Source organism: Takifugu rubripes, chromosome 1 (assembly GCF_901000725.2).
Source record: "Takifugu rubripes chromosome 1, fTakRub1.2, whole genome shotgun sequence".
Classification (NCBI taxonomy): Eukaryota; Metazoa; Chordata; class Actinopteri; order Tetraodontiformes; family Tetraodontidae; genus Takifugu; species Takifugu rubripes.
Window position 1 is genome coordinate 22,542,458 of NC_042285.1, and position 23,972 is coordinate 22,566,429.

At 44.7% G+C, this 23,972-nt stretch overlaps 2 protein-coding genes across 3 annotated transcripts; one reads left to right on the plus strand and one right to left on the minus strand.

Moving 5' to 3' along the window:
* Window positions 1–111: 111 nt before the first annotated feature.
* Window positions 112–20,012, minus strand: LOC101077836 (general transcription factor IIF subunit 2-like). 2 transcript variants are annotated; one of them, XM_011611370.2, is made up of 8 exons: window positions 19,855–20,012; window positions 19,567–19,640; window positions 19,470–19,488; window positions 17,979–18,069; window positions 2,290–2,371; window positions 1,455–1,554; window positions 1,226–1,369; window positions 112–493 (listed from the first exon to the last, which is right to left on the minus strand). In XM_011611370.2, the coding sequence occupies exons 1-8, from the start codon at window positions 19,918–19,920 to the stop codon at window positions 377–379; spliced, it is 693 nt and encodes a 230-aa protein (XP_011609672.1). In that variant the 5' UTR covers window positions 19,921–20,012; the 3' UTR covers window positions 112–376. The 2 variants fall into 2 exon arrangements, with proteins under 2 accessions (XP_011609672.1, XP_011609670.1); XM_011611368.2 differs by having other exon boundaries at window positions 17,925–18,069; window positions 19,855–20,011.
* kctd4 (potassium channel tetramerization domain containing 4) lies at window positions 6,655–8,491 on the plus strand. The gene has a single exon (XM_011611361.2). It carries the CDS (start codon window positions 6,901–6,903, stop codon window positions 7,675–7,677), a length of 777 nt encoding a protein of 258 aa, XP_011609663.1. The 5' UTR covers window positions 6,655–6,900; the 3' UTR covers window positions 7,678–8,491.
* Window positions 20,013–23,972: the final 3,960 nt, after the last annotated feature.

Sequence of the window (23,972 nt, forward strand, 5' to 3'; positions counted from 1 at the left end):
GTGATATTGTTTAAGACAGTTTGAACTGCTGTTCCTTATGCAAGTCAACTTTCTTGGACTTCTCAAATTCCATTAATGTTTTTCCTTGAAAATAAAGTTTAGCGCCATAAGTCGTTTTTTTGCCATTAGGATTTCCTTTATTGTGCCATAAGGTGTTGCAGACATGGACATCAGCAGCAATGCTTTTTACCTGCTTCAAAACTTTCTGGACACTTCAGAGGGAAGAAAACTGGTTGTTGCATACAAGAAGCTTTGCAGAAGTTAGCAGAAGCACAGTTGATGCTTAAAATTGTAATATAACCTAGAAAACTGCATCTTTGAGGCGTATCCATTGAAAAGAACCCCCCCCCCTGCACAGCTGATCTCAGGCGAAGCCTCATGTACCCTCGGCTGTCTGGTAGTGTCTGTACTCGGGCTTCAGTTCCCAGGTGCTTTTGTGAGGTCCTTTGTTGTTGTAAGTTCCAATTTCCTTGAGGATTTCCTTCAGGTAGGTCTGGAAATTGAAATTCAGTGATGCACCATTTTAGGTTAAGATGAGTAGGACATGTTCTGAAACACAAGAGTACTGTTACATATTCTCCCACAATTCATTTCACCCACAAGTTGGCTAAAAACTCATTACCGGAATAAAAACAATCTATTTAAAGCGGAACTCGAGTTTCCTCCCTCGGGGCTGGAGCCCCCCCCCCCCCCCCGCGCGTCACCGTGACTAACCGCTGAATAAGCGCAGACCCACTTTGCGCCAGCAGGTGTCGCTGTTGAGCTGAAATTGGGCGGCCGATTTGTGATTAATAACCCTGATGTTTTTCAAGGCTTATAATGGACATTTCTGTTACTTTAGTTCAGTTAATTTGAGTGTTAGCCAAGTGCTTTAGGAGAGAAGTGATGGTGTGGAGTGTATTGCGGCGTTTGACTCCTACTCAGCCAGTGGTTATGTAATCAGATGTAATCAGAGGGAGAGGAGGACCTCAAGGTCTCATCAGCACCTACACATCGCTCCGCTCCCTCAGCTGGAACAAATCCACTGTGCTGTATTGATTCACCGTGATAGTGTGCGCGCACAAGCACGCCGGTGCAATTTTTCGGCCACGGAAAGACGGTGCGATCGTCAGGTGGTGGGCGAATTGTTCACATTTAACGGGATGAGGTGGGCAGGTGTGTTTTTGGTCATTTAGTGAACATTCCCGCTGGTTTGTGTTTGTTCGTGCGCGTGCAGGCTGCTCACCACGGGTTGCTTGGTGATGTCCACCAGCTCCTTAATGTTGTAATACTGGTGCTTTTCAAAGGCGGAGAAGAGCATGTCCAGCACCACCTGACGCTCCGCCCTCACCATCTTCCCCTCCGACTTCTTTTTCTTCTCGTACACAATCTTGAAATCAGACAGAACATTAACACCGTGCGCAGCAAACACCGACCGACAGGATACACAATTGATCCGTTCGCTTCTTCCCCACGTTGAAATCGTGGTTGGCCACGGGCTTGAAAACGGTAGTGATGGCTCTCTCCAGCTGCTGCGACAGACGTGGACACTTGGTGCACTCTTTAATCTGCATTCTGACACAAAACCAAATCATCGTATTAAAGAAAGATGAGATTTCTCCATTTTCCTCTGACTAACAAGGACAAAACCACAAGTCTCAGCTCGAGTATGTCCAACAAAACTTGCCAGTTATGTGATAAATTTTCTGAGGAAGCGTAAAAAGGTCTGGACCGGTGCATCACCAAGTCTGCCATGATGCAGGGACATTTGTCAGCTGTCATCCAACTGGGCGATTACGCAACAGCGGCGCAGCGCTTCCCTGTCGGGGTGGAAACCGTGCGCGACTGGACCGAGCTCAACCTGTTAAACGATGAGTGGCATCGGGAAAGGTCGCAGGAAGGTGACGCTCTTGTGCCAGTCGCTGTCGCCGCTGCGGCGGCTCTTAATGATGCCGCGGCTGTCGCGCAGACGGCCTCGCACACGCCGCGGCCAACTGCCGTGGTTGCGTTTGCCTTTATTTCTATCGCGGCGGTGCCTCTGCCACTGTGATGCGGTTGCTATAGCAATACCCTCCACTAACTAGCTGTGGAAAAAGAGATTCCGACGATAGAGGGAAAAACGCATCTCAAAGGGCAGCATGGATTCGAGTGTTTTGTGTACTCTTCACATTTTGTTTACATCACTCAAAAGGATTTCTGTGTCCCAAAGGTGAAACAAATAAACACGGCAGCCGTTTTGGAAAACACCTGAAACAAAAAGCTGCCTGCGACAGGATGCCTGCGTGGCCAGCGCACTCAACGTTTACTTACTTCTTCAGCTTCATGTAGTTGTCGTTGACGACCGGCGTGCATTCGGCCCTGTGCACCACCGTCCCCTCCAGACTGAGAGCATCTACAGGAAAGACAATGAGTCAGCATCACGATTAAGGCTCATTTAGACGTGACAACACACAAGGCCAAATTTTGGTTTCAATAAATGCCAAAAAAGTGTGACTTAACTGACTGCCAACAAAATATTTTCTTACCTCCCATAAATCAACTGCCAGATTTCAAACTGTAATTGTTTTTTGGTGATTTTGTAAAGGAAGGAGGACGTTTTAATCTTATAAGGAGCTTTCAGCAGCCATTTAGAGTCCAGACCCTCCACCTTTTCCTCCCTGGAGACTCCTTGTTCTGCACCCGTCCTATAAACAGCTTCCTTGTTTGCCTTTTTTTTTTCCCCCGGTTGAAAAATTGGAATTGTGCAGGAAATGGAGTCCAGTTGGTGCGCGTTGGCGTCCTATTGGCAACATTTGGCTCATTGTGCGTTGTTGTGAAATTTGGCTTTGTTTGTGTTGTGGATACATTAAAAGGTCTGAGAAAGAGCTACATTTCACACCCACCACTTTGGCGAGCAGAGAAAAACAATCTAAAAAGATACGATGGCAAGAGCTCGTGTAAAATCACCAAAGTGGTAGTTAATTATCCGAGAGACAGCCGGTTGTTCCTCTTAAGCTCCATTCATACAGGGCAAACTTCAACTTCCATTTTTTTCCCCTCTTAACCGCAATTAGTAGCCAACGTGTCTAAAAATGTCAGCAGGCTTCTCTTTAAAACGCCAATATACTCAGCATTAACCAAAGCTGAACAAGTGCAGGTGCAAAAGCCATAGTAACCATAGTAACCATAGTAACATGCCTCCTGACATCACATGTCGTCACATCAGGAGTCCATCTTCCCTCTTGAGCGACGGACACGCGTTGATCTCTTCCTCTCCAACAAATGGAGGCAATTATGCCCATTTAGTGGCTGGGGAGTAAAAAACGCCCACACACCAGAAGCAGGCGTGCACGTGTGATCTTGACGGCTAGAATATCCGAGACCGACCTTCCTGCTGCTGGGTCAAGACCGTGAAGATAAGGACTGGTGCCCGCCATCTTGCAGACATCCAGATGCACGTAGGCGAGCACAATCAGCGCGGCGTGCACGGCTCCTCTGTGAGGCGGATTCGTACGCGAGGTAAACATCACGTCTGCGAACCGAGGACGGTGTTCCGGGTGGTTGAAGATGGAATCTGACGTTCAGGAGATGATGTGGAAGGTGCGTAAATGTAGCGGCAGAGGCAGATTAAGCGTGAGGAGGTCTCTCATCCACCTCCCCGTCTGCTCCGAGGCCCTCTCCCTCCCAGCTCTGACCACCAGCACCGCAACACAGCCACAAGCCCAGCGCACGTTGGCTCGCTGGGCTGGTGAGAATAAATTCAGAAAATAAATCCTGCTTCCCTACAACATCTCACCTGAAGAGTTTTCTGCCCAAGGTCTTCAGAACCTTCAAGTCCTCTCATATTTCCTCACCACCTGAATCACCCTTTGCCCGTGTTTCTGTTTACGCGCGCGTGACCCTCGCTCCTCCGTCCCTCGCTCAGAATCTCCTTCGGAAACAAAGATCCCGGCTGAGCTCTGACTGCCGCTTGTTTTCCTCCTGAAATTTCAGTGCCCGGTGGAAAAACTGTGGTGAAAAATGAGTGATAAACACTTCCTGACGTGACGGAAGTTTGATAAGAGAAATTTCCAACGGTCTCAGTTTGTATTTAAAAATGGAATCCGGGGTTGTTGCAAGAGAGATACCACTGACAAGCTAAAGAGCGTTAGCGACAGACACAGAACCGGTTCTCTTTATGTTCTCCATTCATACCGAATGCTCTGGCTTCTTCCACCTGATCAGACTGGAGCCGCATAATCGTGCGAGGTGAAGAGAGTTCACCAGTTGGATTACTGTGTCATAATGTTTATTAATGTCCCAACAAGGAACGTTAATCTATACTACCAAAGTCTTCCCACCAGCAGGCAGTATATCTCCACCCACTCAAACAGGGATTAGCAACCAATCATAATGGTTCACCTTTCCATAAACCATCACAGAAGTAACTAGGCAACACTGACGACACGGCGTCAGGCATGAAAATCAAAAATGCTACACAGCAGGAGACCCAGTGCCTTGATATGGAAAAAAAGGTCCCGGCCCATAAGGGTTAATCATATGGATGCTATAAAAAGCATAGATGCTGGTGAACCCTCCCACTGCAGCATAAATAGTCAATTAAGATTTATTCATTCCAGCTAAAACCAGCTGAGTTTAGTCTTTATCTTCACACGTCATAAACAGGATTAAGAATTTTATTGACCTGGTTTCGGGATGCGAGTTAAGCTATTCTGAACCAAATGTGGGAGCTGCTGCGGCGTTTTCATGACAAGCGCACAACTGCAGCCTCAGAAATGGAAGCAAATTCATTCTTCTCCCCCTCTTCACAGGCACACGTTCAGTCACATGACAACACGGAAGCGGCTGCAGATCGAGGGTGACGTCACCGATCAAATCTCCAAATGTAATTTTCCATTAGAGTTTATCTTCCAAGCCCAGAGGCTTCCTCATTTAGAACCTGTAATGGTCCCTTTAATCAACTCTGAGGTGATTTTCCACTGTGCCATCTGTGCACAGGACACAGGTGACCAGCGTCCACATGGCGCCGCTGATGGTTTGGTGGGTTAAAATGCTTATATCTGAACTATAGGCTGTTCTAAGGAGCTACACTCACCTAGGAGTGTAGACAGTCTATTCAACTAACCTAACGCCTTCTCAGACGACAACGTTAGATTTAAGTTTAGAAATTCGTTTAATTTCAGCCCGATAATTCGGCATTATTCTTCCCGTGTAACAGCAGTGCTCCACTGAAACACAGTTATTTGTATAATTACAGTGTGTAAAAATAAAATCCAGTATTAATCCGCCCGATGTGTCGCGTGAATCTCCAGCACATCGACCGATGGATGGATAATGGATAAAGCAGGATGACTGACAGCTCTGAGCTCACACAAGACCCTATTTTAAGTGGTTGCCATGCCACCCTCACAGCAGTCACCGACTCCATGTTACACCACAAGCTCTTAGAACAGCTGTATGAATAATTCAGACATTTCAGGGGGACGGGGAGTCTGTTCAAGCTAAATTTTTAACTTGACTCCAACTTTTAACTAAAAGGTCCTCTGTTAAGTGAGATCCAGCTGCCCTGAGAAACAGTTTTGGCTCATTTTGAAGATAAGTGGCCCCGATGAGCCTGTTTTAATCAACAAGCGGAGGCTAAAAAAAACAGGTCAAACCTCCCACAATCCCCTCTGCTGCATCTTGGCCTCGTTTGCAATTCCAATTGACTGCCGTTGATGACGACGCTGCTAATCACTTATGATTAGGTGATGCTGCGTGGATGGAGGGAGCCATCAGTGCTGGATCACCTCCAGAAACACGAGCGCACGTGTTTCCGGAACCCACGCAGGCTTTTTAAAACCCTCACATCAGTTCTGGGGCGCTGTCGATCAGCTCGCTTCTATCTGCAGACCCGGCTCGAGGACACCAAGAAAAACCTGTTGAACAAAAGCACTTTAAAAACAATCTTTAAATTCCTATTTTCTTTAGGCCGATGTCGTCTCTGCAGACTCGGCTCAAGCTTGAAGCCGAGATTCCACATTAAAGCCGCGCTGACGCATTCACACAGCCATAGCTGGAAACACCAGCATGTTTGAGAAAATCACTACTTCAATGTCTGAATTATACATGTGGAGAGACAGCGGCGCTATAACTCCAAATGTCAGCTCCGATAGAGAACGAGGCCTCTGTTAAAACATCTCCACACCTCCGGCTCACCTGTATTTATTCAGTATTTTCCCCTCTGAATCTGAGAAGCGTGCCATAATCAGATTAGTTGGAATAAGAGTGCAGCTTCAGTGATCTTTAAACAGATTCCATGTCACATGTAGGGCTGCGGACACAGATGGATTCGGCTGCAAAAGGGAGTTTCATGTTCAGACTCGCACAAACAAGGAGATTCTCGCTGCAAGAATTGTGCTAGCAACCCCCTCCATCTGGTGCGTGTGTGTTTAATTTCTGGCTAGTGTTAGTATTTTCTTAATTATCATATAAAAAAGGTGTAAAAGAGCAAGATGACTGAGTGTTTATTCTGTTTCTGCCTTCTCTCTCCCTCTCTCCTCGCTGCACGCCGCTGTCAACGGAAGAGAGAGAGAGGAAGAGAGAGAGGAGAGAGAGAGAGAGAGAGAGGAGAGAGAGAGAGAGAGAGAGAGAGAGAGAGAGAGAGAGAGAGAGAGAGAGAGAGAGAGAGAGAGAGAGGAGGGACATCGAGCGGCACAGAAAGCCCGACAGTTTTCAGCTTCCACTTCACACTCGCTGCTCTGCCAGACAACATTTCCCATCCACATCAGACACTCTAAAACTCTTCATACCGCGGCTGACGAGACCTTTAAATTCTGTCAGCGGTAGCTCAGCTTGACATAGCTGCAGCACGAAAGGAGAGAAAGAGTCTCTTTGTTTGTACAGCAGAGAGGCACCAGGTCTGCGGAGGCTGGGTCAAGGCTGGAAAGGGGCGTCCGGACAATGGAATGGAACCTTGGAAGGATGGAAAGTGAACTGAGGCACATCAACCCAGACCTGCTGCAGCCCAGCAAGAGTTTTAAGAAGCCTTCTTCCGGCACAATTACGATTAACGTTGGAGGCTTCCTGTACACAGCGCACCGGACCACCCTCGCAAAGCACCAGGGTTCCTTTCTGGAAGAGCTGGCCAATGGGAAGAAGCCGGTGCAGCACACCGACTCCATGGGCAACCCGTTTATCGACAGAGACGGGCCGGTTTTTCGCCACGTGCTCAACTACCTCAGAACCGGTGAGCTCCAGCTGCCCGATGACTTCCGGGAGGCAGGGCTGCTGCGACGCGAGGCCGATTTTTACCGTCTGAGTGAACTGGTGGAAGCTGTGGCGGAGTGGGAAAGCCTGAGGGCGGCCCAGAGGGAGACGGCCTTCCTGGAGATGACGGATAGTCACGAGAGGTCCCAAGGCCTCAAAGTCTACTGCAGCGACCCCGTCTTCCTCGATAAGGTCAAAGCCCGCCTTGTGCAGATATCCAAGAGCCGCCTGGACGGCTTCCCAGAAGAATTCGAGGTGTCCTCCAATGTGATCCAGTTCCGACATTTCATCAAATCAGAGCCGGGCTCACGTCTGGTGCTGAAGGAGGACAGCACGTTCCTGTGCACGCTTGACTGTCTGAAACTAGAGACGGTGATGCTAGCACTGAGATCCGGCTTTAAGATGGTCACCAGCCTCGACAGCAGCAAAGGCTCGGTGGTGGCAGCCGAGGCCCTGCACTTCATCAAGTAGGCTGGAGCCAGAGGAGGAGGAGGGGGGACGACAAGAACAGGGGCGCCTTTATTCTCCACTAATGTAAGACTTTGGCTTGAAGATCTTGTAACATCAGCTCAGCTAAAAATGTGTCATTATGTGGAAGAACGGGTGGGTTTGAGTCTTACACACAAGGCCGGCGTAAAAATTCTGAATTATGTTCCGAGGTCGAGGTGAGACTTTGCAATTTAACAGTATTTATTCAAACACACCTTGTCCGCAGCCACGCCGATTTAAACCAACCAGGCCAACTTGTCACTTACAACGTCTCGATGTTTTTTTTGTTTAGATAACGTGCAGAACACACCGTTCTGTAACGTGAAAAAGAAAAAAAAAGGAATCAACTCTCAGCACCAACAGTGGATTTTTCTCTCTAAACAGTCCAGTTCTGCTGTTTTGTCCACAGCTGCAAAAGCCTACAAAATCCAGCTGTGGTACCCTGCTGTGCCATTCAGCTTTTACTATAGCCTGTGTGTGTGTTTGGGTGTGTGCGAGTGTGTGTCTGTGGCAATACACTGCGTGTGCTGTGTGTAGTTGGTTCAATAGCTTGTCTTTATTAGCCTCGGTCTAAAAAAAAAAAAAGTGTGCATTTTGTTGTGAGCAAACAATCCCGATCAGTTTGGACTCATCACAGTGTTACCGGGATCATAACAACATGATGACTTTAAGTGCAAAGAACTGTGATTATTGTAAGGGCTTTGAATTTAGCACGATGCATGCGCACTTAATCCTGTGAGTGGTGTGTTTATTAGTGTTGTGAGCCCCTGTGAAGCCAGTGCCACAACAATGCCAATTTTCTTTATTGAATGTGATTATTTTACAAATAAAAAGTGACCCTGAAACACGTTGAACAATATCTTTAGCCACCGTGTCACATGCACAACCAAACACATCTATAGGAGCAACCATTCAATCTGAGCCACACGTACGCTAACTTATCAGCACGGCGCTTTAGACGAGCAACTGTCAGTGTTTGCGTTCCAGAATCTTCTGGTCAGTCGCGAACACCCACTGAACATTTGTCTGGCAATGTAATAATTCTGTTACACTCGTCCTCACATTTGTTTGTTGTTGTTTATACATCAGGCTTTATTTCCAGTGTAACCATACCTGGGACTATAGAATTGGAATCGTATAATACGCTCAAAGGCAACATCTGAATCAAAAGGTGTGACTAAATATTGGGTTAAAAAGGTACGACCAGAGAGGGAGCAGCAAAACCTGAAACATTTTCTGACTTGGGCCTAATTAGTCATAAATCAACATTATTTATCAAACTGGGAATTCATCTGAGCGACGCATGTCTTCAGCGAGGCGGGTCGGTCCGGGTCAACGTGCGCAGCAACGGCAGCCGAGGGAGCGTCGTTTCCCTGCCAACATTCTGCTGGTATCTGACCTGGTGACAGTGGCTCTGCAGATTCCAACACACTGGCAGGAGCCGTCATTATAAAGTCAATAACTTTGGAGAGATGACATTTAAAATAGCAACTAAAATGTTTTGTATGTTTGACTGAAGTTCTCAGTTTTCTTCATGTGACACAGTGGGCCATCTCTAAGATTTTTAACCCCCCCCCCCAGCTTTATTTACCTTAATACCATTTAATAATTGTGTAACAGGCCTTGTTTAGTGTTCGTTTTTATGCTACCTTACCCTCAGTTATCCAGGCTCACTGCCAACAACAACCTGCAGAAGCCTCCAATGTGCAAACATATAAGGCCTCTAAAAATACTGAAAAAGGAAACGAACCTGTAGTAAATAAAAACCAACCATGGGGCCAAATATCACTGCCACTATGGGATGTGCATATATTGATAGATTCATGATTGATCAGATTACTGATCTGACTAACCAGCCATAGAACTAGCAGCAGGAACAGGAGATGTGGATTATGTGCACTGTTCCGTCTGCCTCTTGCTGGTTTTGTTCCTGCACTTGACCTTCCAAAAGAGCAGTCACTCTATAACTCGGTGTTCCTGGTGGCGACGGCCACGCAGACGTGCGGAGAGACGAGACGTCATCGCCGTTGCCAAATGGAGCGGATGAAACCTGGGAGAGTACCGGGATCACGAAAGCAGCAGCAGCCACACAAACCGTGTGGCTAAATTGACCGTGACATGACTCACTTGACCCGACCCACTTCCTGACAACCTTTGAATCCCGCCAGATGGCAGCAAGATGGACCCGCGTCAGACATGTGCCACTTCCACGTGCTGCACTTTATCTGGTGTTAGCGTCCGTCTACTATCATCCATCTTTTTCGCGGGGACCGTTTTATCATAAAAGAGGGAGTTTAACGGAGTCTGAAGGGTGACGGCTGCAATTACGGACGAAAAGGCTTCGGTGGTGACTGAAGATTGCGCAATTAAATCATAATTCTTCTGTACAGACGCGCAGCAAAGTGCCAGTGGAAAAGCTCTGAAAAACCGTTGCCTTGACTACCTTTTTATTTACAGAAGACATCAATCAAAAACCTCTCTGTACCTCTAAACGTGCTCCCACCTCCAAGGTGACTGGAGCCGTACGCAGCAGCGGCAGGAGTCGCTGCGCCAGCTGCCGCCGTTTCCAGCGCGACTCGTGTGTCCACGTCCACCTCTGACACGAGCTGCTTCTCACGGTCGTCCCACTCAGCAGCGACGCACGCGTAACTCGCAACAGATACGATCACTTTCAAGGGCTTAACTCATTGACCTCGCCTAGGACAACATCGCTGCAACATCAGACCTCTCCGAACTGCATATTAGCGCCGTGCATTTTTCATGGCAGCCACTGATTTTACTTGTGAGCCGAGCAGAACCTCATCGGAGGGAGAGGTTCAGGCGACAAGGAGAGATTTTAACGGCCGCAAGTCTATAGTTTCAATCATATTACTGTTATCAGCTCATCTCTGTCTTTTCACCTGTTGCCAGGCAAACTGAACTCCTACATCATTCACTCTCATGCTGCTTTCACTCACACACACACACACACACACACACACAGACACACACACACACCATTACTCTGGGGCTGCTCAGCCTGAAAAATGACTCACATATCTGATTTTTCATTATATATATTATATTTTTAAGCGAACCGGGAGAGGCAATAAAAAGAGACAGGGGAGGAGGGACAATGTGAGGAAGAGGAGGATGAAGATGAAGAGAATGGGGAAGGTTAGCAGCCTTCCACTTCAACTCTCCGCTCAAAAGTGAGAATAGCAGCCATTTTTCAGTCACACAAAAAGATGAGACATAGATGCTGAGGGGTGGGGGCACATTTCAATTAAACAGAGGTGTTTTTTTTTACATTGCAGGTACAAAAGAACAACATCACTTTTATAACTCAAAATGGGCCAATTTGAGGCATAGAAAACCATAGAAGAATGACCAAATAGCAACTAAGTAACTGCTGTCATCAAAGCAAATTAATGGGCAGTAAATATTTTAGTCAACTTAAATAACAGAAGAGATTGGAGGGAAAGAGAAAGAGAGAGGGGAGAGAAAGTGGTGGCTGCACAGAAAGTGGGGGGAACCTTCTCAACACCCCCCCAAACAGAACAGAACATGTTCATGACAGCCAGTGCATCGTGTCCATTCGAGGTTTTAATAATCAGATGAACAAATACGATCAACATTACAGCCCTGAGTCCTTCCGCTCCTTGTTGTCCTGTATAACAGGATTAACAGGACCTCCCCCGGCCCGAAAAGAGCAGAGGTGCTGACAGGCTGGAGTCTCCGGGCATATAAATGCTTCTTATTCAAGGTTGTGTAAAAAAAAAAAAAAAAAAGGGAATATTCGAAAACCATGACGCATCCCTGTTGACACAAATTTTTAAAATAAATCCTGCTGCGGATTCTCAGAGGAAATTCTTTTGTGATCATGGCTCATGCGCTCTCTCACAGGGTTGTGAGTATATGGATGTTGAACACTTATTGAAACATCTATTCTTGCTTTGAAATAGGTCAAACCTAACAGGAAATTTTAACTGCGTATCGGTTTAACCAGACAAGATGCGAAGCGTTACTGGTGCAGGGTCATCCACAGGTTGACAGCAAAATTGGGGCTTAAATTTTGTTCTTTAGTGCCGTTAATCCCTCCTATTGTGTAGTTTTTAGTTTTTGAGTTAACCGATTGTTCCCAAACTGCACCGAGGCAACAGGAAAACAAAACCTAGCAGCAATAAAAGCATTTTTATCATCCTCACTAAAACCCACGTCTCTTCGAATAAAAGTGCAGTTTGCCTTCAATCTCAGTCACTAAAAAAAGGATCACAGTGCCTTTAAGGAGATTAAAAGTATTTTTGTTTCACCTAAAAATATGGGAACTGAGGCACAGGGGTAAAACACTGTGTTCTAGATGTGGGAGTTCTGGTTGCGCTCTGCCTCCCAGGCCAAACAACATGGCTTCCTACAGGGCTCGCAACCATCTCGCAGGGGAAACGGTATATATAGAAGATATCCAAGACGGCGTGTCAACGTACAGTTAAGGGCGGACGCAGGATATTTTCATATTTATTTGGCTTCTCACATGCACTTTTACACAAGACATTTAAGAATGTGCAAATTCTGTTCAGTATTCTGTGAGGAAGAAACTGCAGAGTCTTACTGGATTAATCATACGGCGCGCCAGTTTGTGTTTCCATTCAGGTTTTCCTTTCTCCATTTGGCTGTGCAAAGGTTTGCCTTCAGGGTACGAAGCAGAGATCGACATTTATAGCTGTGCTCCAATTTCGACTGTGCGCTCCTCAGTTAGAGCCAGACTAAGGGTGGGTGAGAGGCTGTTTTTGCTAAGAAGACTGAGAAAAAAAAACTTTTTCTGAGTAAAACCGCGGAAAAAAAAAACATTTCCTTGGAGCAACTATAATGCAGACAACAACATCCACCGAGAGCGCTATAATCCAATCATCTGACATCTGATGCAACAATATTCCCGGCGTTTCCTGCATCCGTCGATGTTCACCGACAAGAGGGAAAGACAAACGCTAACTTTCATTTCTCTCTGAAACCCCCACTTCCAGCTGAGCTCATTGATGTTAAATTAAGAAGGAAAAAAATACCTGCTGAGGCTTCATTTAATGAAATCGCTGCAGCATTCATCAATATTTACAGTCCTCTCATCCCATATGTGTAAACCTTGACCCTTTCTTACCCTCAGTCATTAGCGCAATTGTTCCACTCAAATATAAGTACAAAGTGATGAAAAACACCCCCTGAAGAGGCTATTTTTTTTCACATGATTTTCTTTGACCTTTTCAGCTTTTTAATAACCTGCTGGCAGAGGTACAACTCAGCATTACACCTCAGCAAAGTTCGGGCAAAATCTCCCATTTCCTGCAGCCAAAAACAGAAATGAGAGCGCAAACTTTTGTTGGCCAACACTTTTTCATTCCACCTTAGGAAAAAGCAAAGCGGCAGCTCGGAGAAGAATAGCTGGCCTTGACTCACAGTGAATCAGGTGCACGTTTCATCGCAACTACAGGCAACAGATGTGTGAAGCTTTCCGCTATCGAAGGACCTACGAGGGGAAAATATGCTCCGAGTGCTGGAGAGCAGCGAGGAAAATGGCTCCAGAGACCAGTGACCTGCTGGGATATGCAAGTAAAGCCGTGGCGCCGCCACAGGGAAGGGCTTGAGAGACCGAAATTTGGGAACCGCCTGTGAACGACAGCAATTGCATGAAGATTGGCCAAATGCTTTCACATCATTAATACATGGTGTTACTGCTATTACTGTTTCTTTGTAGAAAGACAAATAAAGCCTTCTTCTAAAGCCTGATCTGATCATGGAAAGCAGAGAGAACCCAAGCTGTGATTATGAAGGTCTGACTTCTCATTTCCTCCAACAGCTTTTAAAAGAAAGCTTGAGAATTTATAAGGAACACAAAGAGGGAATATCGTAAATATCAGGCGACACATCGCTGGCTGTGGGTGTGACCGTTAGAGGCGCAGTGCAACACCAGCTGTTTGTTTGCTATGCATTTCATTTCCCTGCTGGTAACACAGAAGCTCAAACCGCCACAAAGTGCCTCCGACGGGACAATGAGGTCGCTGTTTGAGTCACTCTCGCAGGCAACATATTCCAATCTGATAGATCGCCTTCGGAGTGGGGTAGGATTAGAGATGCACGCTGTGGAAAACTGTGCGATGCTATCGTATAAAGAGAAAAAAAGAACCTCGGGTATGCTGCCAGCCCCTTGCTGAAACCTCACTGCGAATAACAAGGCAGAGAACGACTCCAGCATGTAACCACAACAGGGCATAGATGAACCTGTTTTGTGTAGCCGGTTAGTAGAATTAATGCCAAAATAATTTGGCCCATTTACCGTTTCTGCACCAATAAAAAAAGGCAAAAGAATAACTGAAATCTTGGGCTCCTTTAAGTCGGTATCTGGAGGATGCACGTTTGGCTGAACTCTGAGTCTGCGTGGGCAGGGTCAGTCAGGATTTCTGGACACTCTGGTTTTGACTGCTAGAGGAGGCGGGCAGCCAGTCTCAGAGCCTGAAGCTCAGCTAACCCCTGTTTTTCCTTCACGGGAGTCACTGCTGCTTGGTGGTCTCCCTGCTTTCAATGATCCGTCTCCATGGTGAAGGTGTGGCAGGAATCAATCCGTTTGAACCCCCCTGTGATTTCCCATTAACTAACTGGGAGTCTAGTACCACCATCTCGCTGGATTTCTGTCAAACCTAGTCAGTCGTTTTAGTAATATAATCAGATGTGTTGGCCAAATCTCTATTAACGCTGATATTATAGAGCTTTTGAAATTATATTGACCTTGATTTATTACAAGGGACACAAGAGGAAACATTTCCATTATGGATACCTTTATAGGTGCGGTATCAAGTAAAAATACAGCCATATCAGTTTATATGGATAGAACACAGGCTACAAAGTTAACTTCACTTTTCAGCCTTTAAAAATACATAGAAAATATGAAAGCATACATTTGTAAATGGAATGATTTTGCTGGGGACTAATTAGACAACAATGGAAACACAAGAGTTCACAGCTGTTGCTGCAGCTCTACAGTAAATAGGTCTCCCGTTGGACTAATTTAGGCAAGACACAACCTAAATTCTCATTATAAAACTCCAGGAAAGCAGTTTAATGTTTGGCCTAGAAGCAGCTGAGGATTTAATGCTTCATTTCCAGCATTCTCTCCCAGTAGCACTGAGCCTCACCAGTTCAATCCTGCTTGTGGGCCACCCTGTGAATGGAGTTGGATAAAGCCCTCCAAGCCAAGTGCTGCGTCTGTCCTCCGGCTACAAAGTCATGCTGTTCAAGAGGCATCCAGTCAAGAGACATCCCTCTTTAGACCCTTGGCAATTTATGAGCCACACTTTTGGAATGGACCTACAAAGCCAAGCCAAACGCACTCCCTCAGTAAAACACCTACAACATTCCGGATTCAACAACGCAGCCATTTTAAAGGCCAACATCAGGGTGCCAACTATTTCATCCGTTCCGAAACTGCACACACAGTTTGTTAGAGTGATATTAGGCCTCTTCCCTGACAAGCAACCCAGTGCACATGAAACAAATACAAAATGAAAGCATCAGATGTCAAAGGATGAGAAAGATTCTCTTTCCTGGTTTGTTTCAGTGCGCTAAATTAGCATGTAGTAGGGGTTTTACACAGCTCTATAATTACAGTTGTGTTCTCTTACATGGTGAACTGAGCAATGTTGAACAATTCTTAGACACATCTGAAATGAATACGCTTAAAAAGGGCCAAAGAAGTGAAACTTGCACTATTGTTTGGGCTGCTTTAAAAGTTTTAATAAGAGCTTTACAGGCGGCTGGAGGAGAGTCATACTGAAACAGAGCAGTATATTACATCTCCTCTTCTCCCCTCCGCACTTCCGTGCCAACTAGGCCTGTTGCTTAGCAACCCCTTAATCAATACCTGGTTCTTGCCAGAACAAAGAAGAACAACGAGAGCGGGAAATAATGAGGGAACACTTAGCTAGCAACCATACAGTACAAAAGCCATGTCAGACACCATTCATGTATGTATCAATGAATGACGGTTACCATTAGCAACCTCCCTGTTATTGTCTCATTGAATATTTCTATGAGAGAGGTGATGGAATGAATAAAGCAGGTTGAAATGTTTGAATTACAAGGATGTTTGGCTGGATGGAGTCGAGCTGTTAAGCAGGGCTAAATTCTTGCGATTTCCTCAACCACGAAATAATAATCCTCTACGCATTTAACGAGCAATTTCTGTTAAATTGCGTTCCGACTTATTAATTTTTAAATTCCATCTGCTGTATTTAGAGTAATTTTGTAAGTGATTTCATATTTGAGCCAGTTTTCAGTGGTCAAAGATGCTGATCTGCTGACATTTTTTTTAATGGTATTAATGATCAAATTAAAGTAGAAAAATACTTTTTACACTCAGCCCATCTGTTTTTGAGTGCGGAGCTCAGAGTGGGAGAGCTAAACCATCAGAAAACACTGAACATCTCATACACTCCTCCTGGGATGATACCAGACCCCATCGTGCATCGTTTGTGGCGATAAAGCAACTAAAAAGAGATAAACCAGAACTAAATTTCTCACTTACAACTTTTCCCTGCTCTCCTCTGAGGCGTTAACTATCGCAAAACAGTTCAGTAGATGTGAGGAAAAAGAAGCGAGAGACTACGAGTGCAGATCAAACAAGTGCAAATGGAGCGTTGCTGGAAAGCGCGTGCGTGTTTAAAAAGCAAGACTGGGAAGCTGAGTGGGAGACCGGTGTCATACAATACACCTTCGTGTGGGTGAGTGGGGGTGGAGCTGAGCGTCGGTCAGGTAAATAGAGACCACAGCACCACATCTCAGTGGACATTAGCCTACATGTTGTTTCAATCGCGCTTTCACGTTCAAGCAAGTTGTGTCAAGCCGAACAAAAGGTTTGCACGCCAATGCCAGGTTTGGACAATCTCCAACAAGCGTATTGTACAGGCTGGTTTCTACACCAGTGCCAAATAAATATGGATCATCTTTAAGTGTAGCTGGCAATAAAAAAGACAGAGGGTAACTGGGAAAAAAAAATTCAAAGGAGGCATAAAAATCCATTTATCACATGTATGTAGGAGGAATTAATGCACATTCAAGTGTGGGTGAATCTAAAGAGCCTGAGGGTGGTGATAGAATAAACCTTGTAACTAGAAGAGGAAGAGAAAAATCATCTTTGTTGACAAGCATGGCCGCTAAAGACCACAATCTGAACTAATAATTTCTTTCTCTAATTGTTTACCAACAAATGTTTTAGTAGGAATGCACTCAACAATCGTATCGTGATGGGAATTAGTGATGTCTGAATGGTTCTGAATGTCCACACCACAACCGTCTGGCTTCAGTGGGATGAGAAATGATTATGATTATTAATGGCTCCAAGGTTTGTCTGCATCCTCTTTAACTCTGCTTATCTGCCTAATGAGCGGAACACAGCGGTGTTTTCCTGCTCGTCCAGGTTGTTTCTCCGATTTTAAATCAATACAACTACAGAACCTTTGTGGAAGAACGTCTATCATGGGTCCTTGACTATGAAATTATCCAAGGACGCACTCGCCAGTGGACACCACAGCACTAGATTTGAAGATTCAAAGCTATGGCCTTGACAATTTAGAAAATATAGCAGCTAAACTGATGAAAGCTTTTCATAAAAGGAGACTGTAAACATTTGGATGCACTAAGAAGCAGAAACGAGAGAGTGGAAAATCCTGTGCAGTCAAAAAGATATTTTTCAGTGAGTATTCTTCCGTTTCACTCCTAGTTAAAATGCATCTCCTTCATTTTGAGGTGTTTAAAAAAACTAATTTGTAAATGGAAATATTGGGAGAAACACCCACAGTGTAGTTATATTTACACTCTGGGTTTGATGCAGACCCTGGCGTGACACATCCCGCCTGGCACCGTATCTGAACACACTGAAGCTTTGCTAGAAGAAACTGTAGACGCCCTCATCGAGCTGGAATCATCTCACCTGGGGGAATCTGTGCATTACATGTCGAATTATTCAGCCCATTAATGAGGCTCATAAATGCATCAATACTTCCTAACATGGTGCAAGTACAGGGCCATGTTCTCTTATTGTTAGAGGGGATCTGACTGAGGATAAAGCCCTTTATCTGCTCATAACATGCGCTGCCAGAGGGTCAATCACACCCTGTCAGATCCACTCAGTTTGACCCATGTCCCCCCCCCCCCCCCCCGCCATCAAATGTTTCAGAAATAAAGCAAAGAAACAGCCTGACACTGACCCGTGCTGCTCTGGCTGTAGGTGAGCAGGGTCTGCCCTCCCACGGCGTGCATACCGAAGGGGTGATCCCGCGGGACCTGAGGTGACGCATCCTTCTCACCGGCGGCACCCAGGGAGGTTAGATCCTCGCTCAGTCGGAAAGAGACCTACGACACGCGGCCGATTCAGGGGTTAGTGACAACTCTCTGATCCAAAACAACATGATTATTATTGATTTCTGGATGGAAACTGAGTGACCGTGTGAGTGGAGCAGCCCACCTTAGAGGTCCGGGGGCTGGTTATCCCACTTTAAGAGGCATTATTACATGACATTTTTACCTTATCCTGCATCCCACATGGAGAGGAAACATCCCACATTTGTGCTGAACGCAGTCAGAATAATAATGATAGAAACCGGTAGCTAACAAGGTAAGTTACATCACCACTTCAGCTCACATCACCTTAGATTTCAGGAAAAAATAGTAGCCGTTACAACAACTTATATACTGCACTAGGCCATTGGTATGCATTATCATTACGAATAAACCTGGAAGGCATGTCAATGGTACGTTTATGTCAACACGCTGTATGCGCAGCTCATGAGAGCAGGTCTGCCTTTACTCTGAAAACACGGAGAGTCCCAAAAACGGGCAGGGAAACAGTCGCCCTCGATGGACACGCATGCAGACACTCTGAACAGTTTGAACATTAACGCTCTCATGAGTGACTTCAGCCCCTCAACCCCTCAGCATTAAAGCCACTTTTGTTGCTCTACAAGTGGAGCTGCCTCCCAGCTCAGAGTAAAGTGTTTGGGTTTTTTTTATGAGTTGCAGATAATGTCCCCGGAGAGCGCTGGGAACTGGGCTGGAAACAAATCTGTATGCTGCACCTTTTGGAGCTGTGGAGCTGTGGAACACTGTTGTGTGGTCTATTTGCGTGTGTGTGCACCTGTTGTCTGCAGCTACAGGGTTAAAATGTGGTGCACGGAGCATTACTCACTGCTGTGAGCAAACTCCACATGGAAATTAGACAGCACCTCTCAACACAAGACCCCAAACCTAAAATCGTTTCTCATGGTCATGATGACTGTAACAAAGTAGACTCAAACCCTGTTGCAATGCTGGTATCCAGGATACAGTAAGGCTCCAAGCATATTCTTGCATTACTTTATATATTCAGTCTTTGGCATGAGATAGCAGCTGTATGTTGGATGTGGAACCAGACACGGTTCAAATTTCATGTTAATCTGATTTATGTCTGTTCATCAGTTAAAGGGCCATTTCTATATTTCCACACTGAATCTGAATTAAGATTCACGTGGATTCGTTTCTTGTTTTGGACGCAGTGTTTCTGATGGCTCACTGTGCAACAAAACAAACAGAAGGTTCAAATTCTTTGCGACGGGAGGAGATGTAGACAAAGCCATCGGTACTTCAAACTTTCTGTCAGCACCAAGGCTGCGAACCACCTCGCCCATTATAAAATGCTGCCAATTTGGTGAACACAAGCATGGCCAGAAGTGAACATTTACCCAAACACAGATACACTGGATCATGCAGCCTCTCACCTCTGGTTTGCCTTGTTTCCTGTGAACAGATTAAAGGGGATAAATCATAGGAGACGTTTAACGATGAAGGCGTGGTAAGATGTCTGAAGGAACTTACTTTGCAATGCTAATCGTTCCTACTTCTCCTTTATCCGAGGCCCTCTCCCATTGCTGAGATAAATACCTGGGCACCTGTTGACAGGCGGGATTTGATGTCAAACTGATGAACATTTTGAAGATCATTACCTGACAAACCAAACAACAACAACGCTACAAGCTGATGTTCCTGAGAAGCGACACCTAAAACGTGGCGGGGGGGGGGTCGAGCCGATAAACACGCTCAAATCAACAACTGCGATGCGCTTAATGTCATTAAGAACGACTGAATCATTTATTTCTGACGAACCTTTACCAGCCAGACGCATTTGTTTTCTTTGGCTCCAGTTAGGTTGAGTTCAGTCTTATCTGTCATCTTGGTCGACGGTCAGTCACGGATTAACCAAACTCGTTTAATGATTTTAATCAGTCCAATTACGAAGAGAAGCGATCAATATTACTTCCGGTGATTATTTCAAAGTAAAAGACAGAGCCCTCATATTAACAACCGTTTTGTGAATTTGTTTTCAGTTTTGTCTACGTTTTTATATTCTGCTGCACACACACATACACACACACACACACACACACACACACACACACACACACACACACACACGCTACAAGTTAAAGTTTTTCTTTTTTCATGCAGTCACAGTCTCAGTCAACCATCCTCCTCATCAGCACAGTCTGAAAAATATTACTTAAATCAATAACAGCATCTTCACCTGAACCCGAGACTGATGATCAGTCTGGAGCTGTAAGTGAAGTAAACCATTGGAAAATGCAGGTTTTTTCAGACAGTTTTGCCATCACTGTGTCTTCAGACTTATTGGAATTTATTACTGATTGGACTTATTGTAATTCCTGTAAGCTGAGTCCTTCATTAAAAATGATAGTAAATAAATGTGCTTTTTTATTAAAATGGGTTTCATGCAATACTTAAAGCTCCTTAGGCCTTTTGAAGTGACTGCTGGGATCGATTGTAAGTTGAGCCTGTTCGATGGTAAAATTAATTCTACTAAATTAATAATGTATTTGTTTTCAGGATCATTAGTGTTCTTCTTTGCTGGGCGTCGAGGGTGTAATTAGAAATGTAGTTTGTTTAGAAGGGAACTAAAATATGTATGCCAATAAAGAAAATGAGCATTTTGTACCAATTAGTTTTTATTAAGTTAAACTGAATATATCGATACTTGTGAAAATTAATTAAAAAACTTAGTGGAAATTCTGTTGATTATTGTTTACAGTTCAAACCTTTATTAATGGACACAATATGGTCTACATGACTGGTAATATCTTTTTTATTATAACAAAATATGTGGCTGGGTTTAAGAGGGAAATTCCAGGTCGAGTGAAGGAGCGATTTTCACTGTTGGTCTTATCTTCTGTAGGAAACTAATATCTAAAAACTGAAGGCACTGGTTATCCTCATTCTTTTGGTGGTTTTATTTTCCTGAGCAAATAAATTGGTTTAAGAGCGTTTTCCTCTGAAGACTGCGGTTACACTGCCACCTAATGGACAACTGCAGGAACTGCTCTACTTTTCGTTCTGGACGTGATCTACCCATCAAATCTAGATAGATTCTATCTAGACTGAGAGGATCTTTGTCATCTAATGAAGCCCGTCCAACACAAAAATCCGAACTGCTAAATGTGCCACTATTTGTCTGTCTGTACTTGTACTAGTCTTATGATTAAGTTCTGTTTTTATTTCCTGGTCATTTAAACATAAATCTGTAAATTGCATGACAATTGTGCAGAACTTTTCCCCACATGAAAGTGATCAATTTGCATTCCATCCCATGACACTGTCCTGTGAACCCAAGGCTGCAGGATGACCCATGTTTTGATGAGCGTACTTCCAGGTAACGTAAACATTTTTGCTTTTTAATACACAACACATTTCCCCTGGCAGCATTTATTTATTTAGATTTTCATTGAATCCAGTTCCAGGAAAAATGGTGTAGTTGTGTTTACGTCTGTAGACGCACCTTCCTGGGTAAATAATTATGCATATTTCAATAAAAACTGGAGAGAATGAGTTACAGCAGATGTTACTGGTCTTTGGTTTGACTCCAGAGTAAGTTCCTGTGCCTTTCAGTGGATCTCTTTGCGGAATGAGCCAGACCAAATCAGAAACTCTCAACAAAGATCTAATTCAAAAATGCAGATTTTGCTGTCACCACATTGATATTAGCCGGAAGTTACAGCAAGACATTGAGACGCAGCCTCCCAAATGTTGGCAGCAGTTTGCCTGCGCCATTGCAACGTGTTGAAAATGTGTCTTGCAGTTCAGAAAATATGAACCGGCAAGGGTGCTATCACTCTGATATGATCCTGAAAGCTCTTTTCATCAGGGATGAAATGGACTTGGCTCAAACTGACAAAAGCTTGTGGCTGTTAGCGTTTTTTTTTCATCCAAGGTCAGGCTCACTTTGAGGCATGTAACAGGAGATAAACCAGCATGGGTTCCTTAATTAAATGCCATTCTTAATGGCAACGCCAACTTTCAGATGGCTGAAATGTTTCTGCTTCGACATAAGATAATTTTAAAAGCCCCTTTAAACTCGTCGCAGTTATTAGTGATACATTTTCCATGAAACTACATGTTCTCACTCTGTTGCTATGGCAGCAGTTGGCTGATTTTGCACAACAAATAATAATCATGAAAATACTGTAGGACCCCTGTGGCGACACACTGTACTAGAATTTCTTTTACTATCCTGGTTTATTTTAACACTAATTGCTTGGCTAATGTAACATCTGTTACATCCTAATGCACAGAAATGACACATGATGCCATCAATCATCTCTCCAGATTTAAAGCCTCCTTGTTTGATAAATCTAATAGAAATGAAAGTAAACACACTTGCATTCTTTAACCACAGCACAGACCCACCTCTCCACCTTCTAAAACTCTACTTAGCTGCGTTTGTTGACACTTAATCTGAGTCTGTGCCATCTTAAATGCTCCATTATTAAATGCGCCGTCTACTCTCGAGTTCACCTTTCACTCCACGGCCGGGCATCGGTTCTAAGGTTTCTGCTCTGATTGTGATGAATGTACTACTTTCTGTCTGTGTCAATGCTGAATTAATTGAAGGCTTTGAAACTATGTTCACCTCACTCCGAGGCTCCGCTGGAAAAGAAGCACTAAACCGTGACCCAAAACAAAAGCTGAAAGGTCGTGTATAGACTATACATTAGTGACTGTGTGGGTTTTACATGGAGCTTGTTGCACCCGCTCATGTCAGTGCAGCACGTGTCACACAGTTGATGCGAATTTACTGTAAATACAAATACACAAGATGAGAAAAGTAATGGCTGAATTCTAGATGAGTTGCTGGGGAGGGAGGGAGGGGGGGAGGGGGGGGGGGGGGGGGGGGTTGCTGTAGACCCCCCTTGGAGTGCACACAGAAACTGTGCCAGGATGAATCGTGGTTGAAACCACATGCAGACAAAGTAGCTGTTTATAGCTGCATATGCCAGCAACATTGCATCTTACAGAGGATTTCATATCTATTCTTCACCAATGAAACGGGCGTGCCTGCAAGAGTATTTATACATGCTGTAACACACGTACACTGTGAGTTCTGGTGGTGGTGTGTGTGTGTGTGTGTGGTGGTGGGGGGGGGTCTGTCCTGTGGGAATAAAGCCAGGATCGGTTTTGGCCTCCTTTCAAAACAGAGAAGCTCAGTGGACACAAGCCCCAGACAGAGACACAGACACCCTCGCGGGCGTCACTGTGCTCCACATCCCCACTCTTCATGCCAAAACCTGTGTTGTTTCAAGAACTGACTATAACTACAGCTGCCTTTAGATGGCAAAGGCAGAATAATCACGGCCAGCTTAGGGAGTCCTTGTTGAATTTCAGGCCATATGAGAAAAGTCAGAGTGAGTCGCTGTGTAATTGAATCAATAACTGACAGCTAGGTGTATCAACAGGATTAAAAAGAAAATATGCTGGACGGGTTCTACAAACTGGGGAGCCAAAAAGAAATGATAGTGCAGATAGTGCAGTGAGCAGTTGAGGTCTTTGCTTTTGCATCAGCCCTGACACTGCAATGTATCAAAGGTGGGCTCATGGAAATACGGTATAACATTGAGCAGATGCGTCCTGGTTTTAAATCAGGCGACTCCGCTTGTGGATTGGAATTAAGAATACTACAGCAGTCCTGGGAACTCTTAAAAGTGGCCGGTTGTTGCCCCAAAATCAAGGAAATATAGATAATTGTAATCCAGAAAGGGGAGAGCTGAGCTGTGGACATTACCGACACTTTCTTTCAATTGAAATAAATGGTAAACAACTTAATAATGGTACAATGAGAAAACAACGCGGTGGATTATACTGTAACTTTCACTCAGAACAGAACAGAATGTTTACTAAATGCAAGCAGAGTCGAGGGTATATTTGCTGGTTATTGT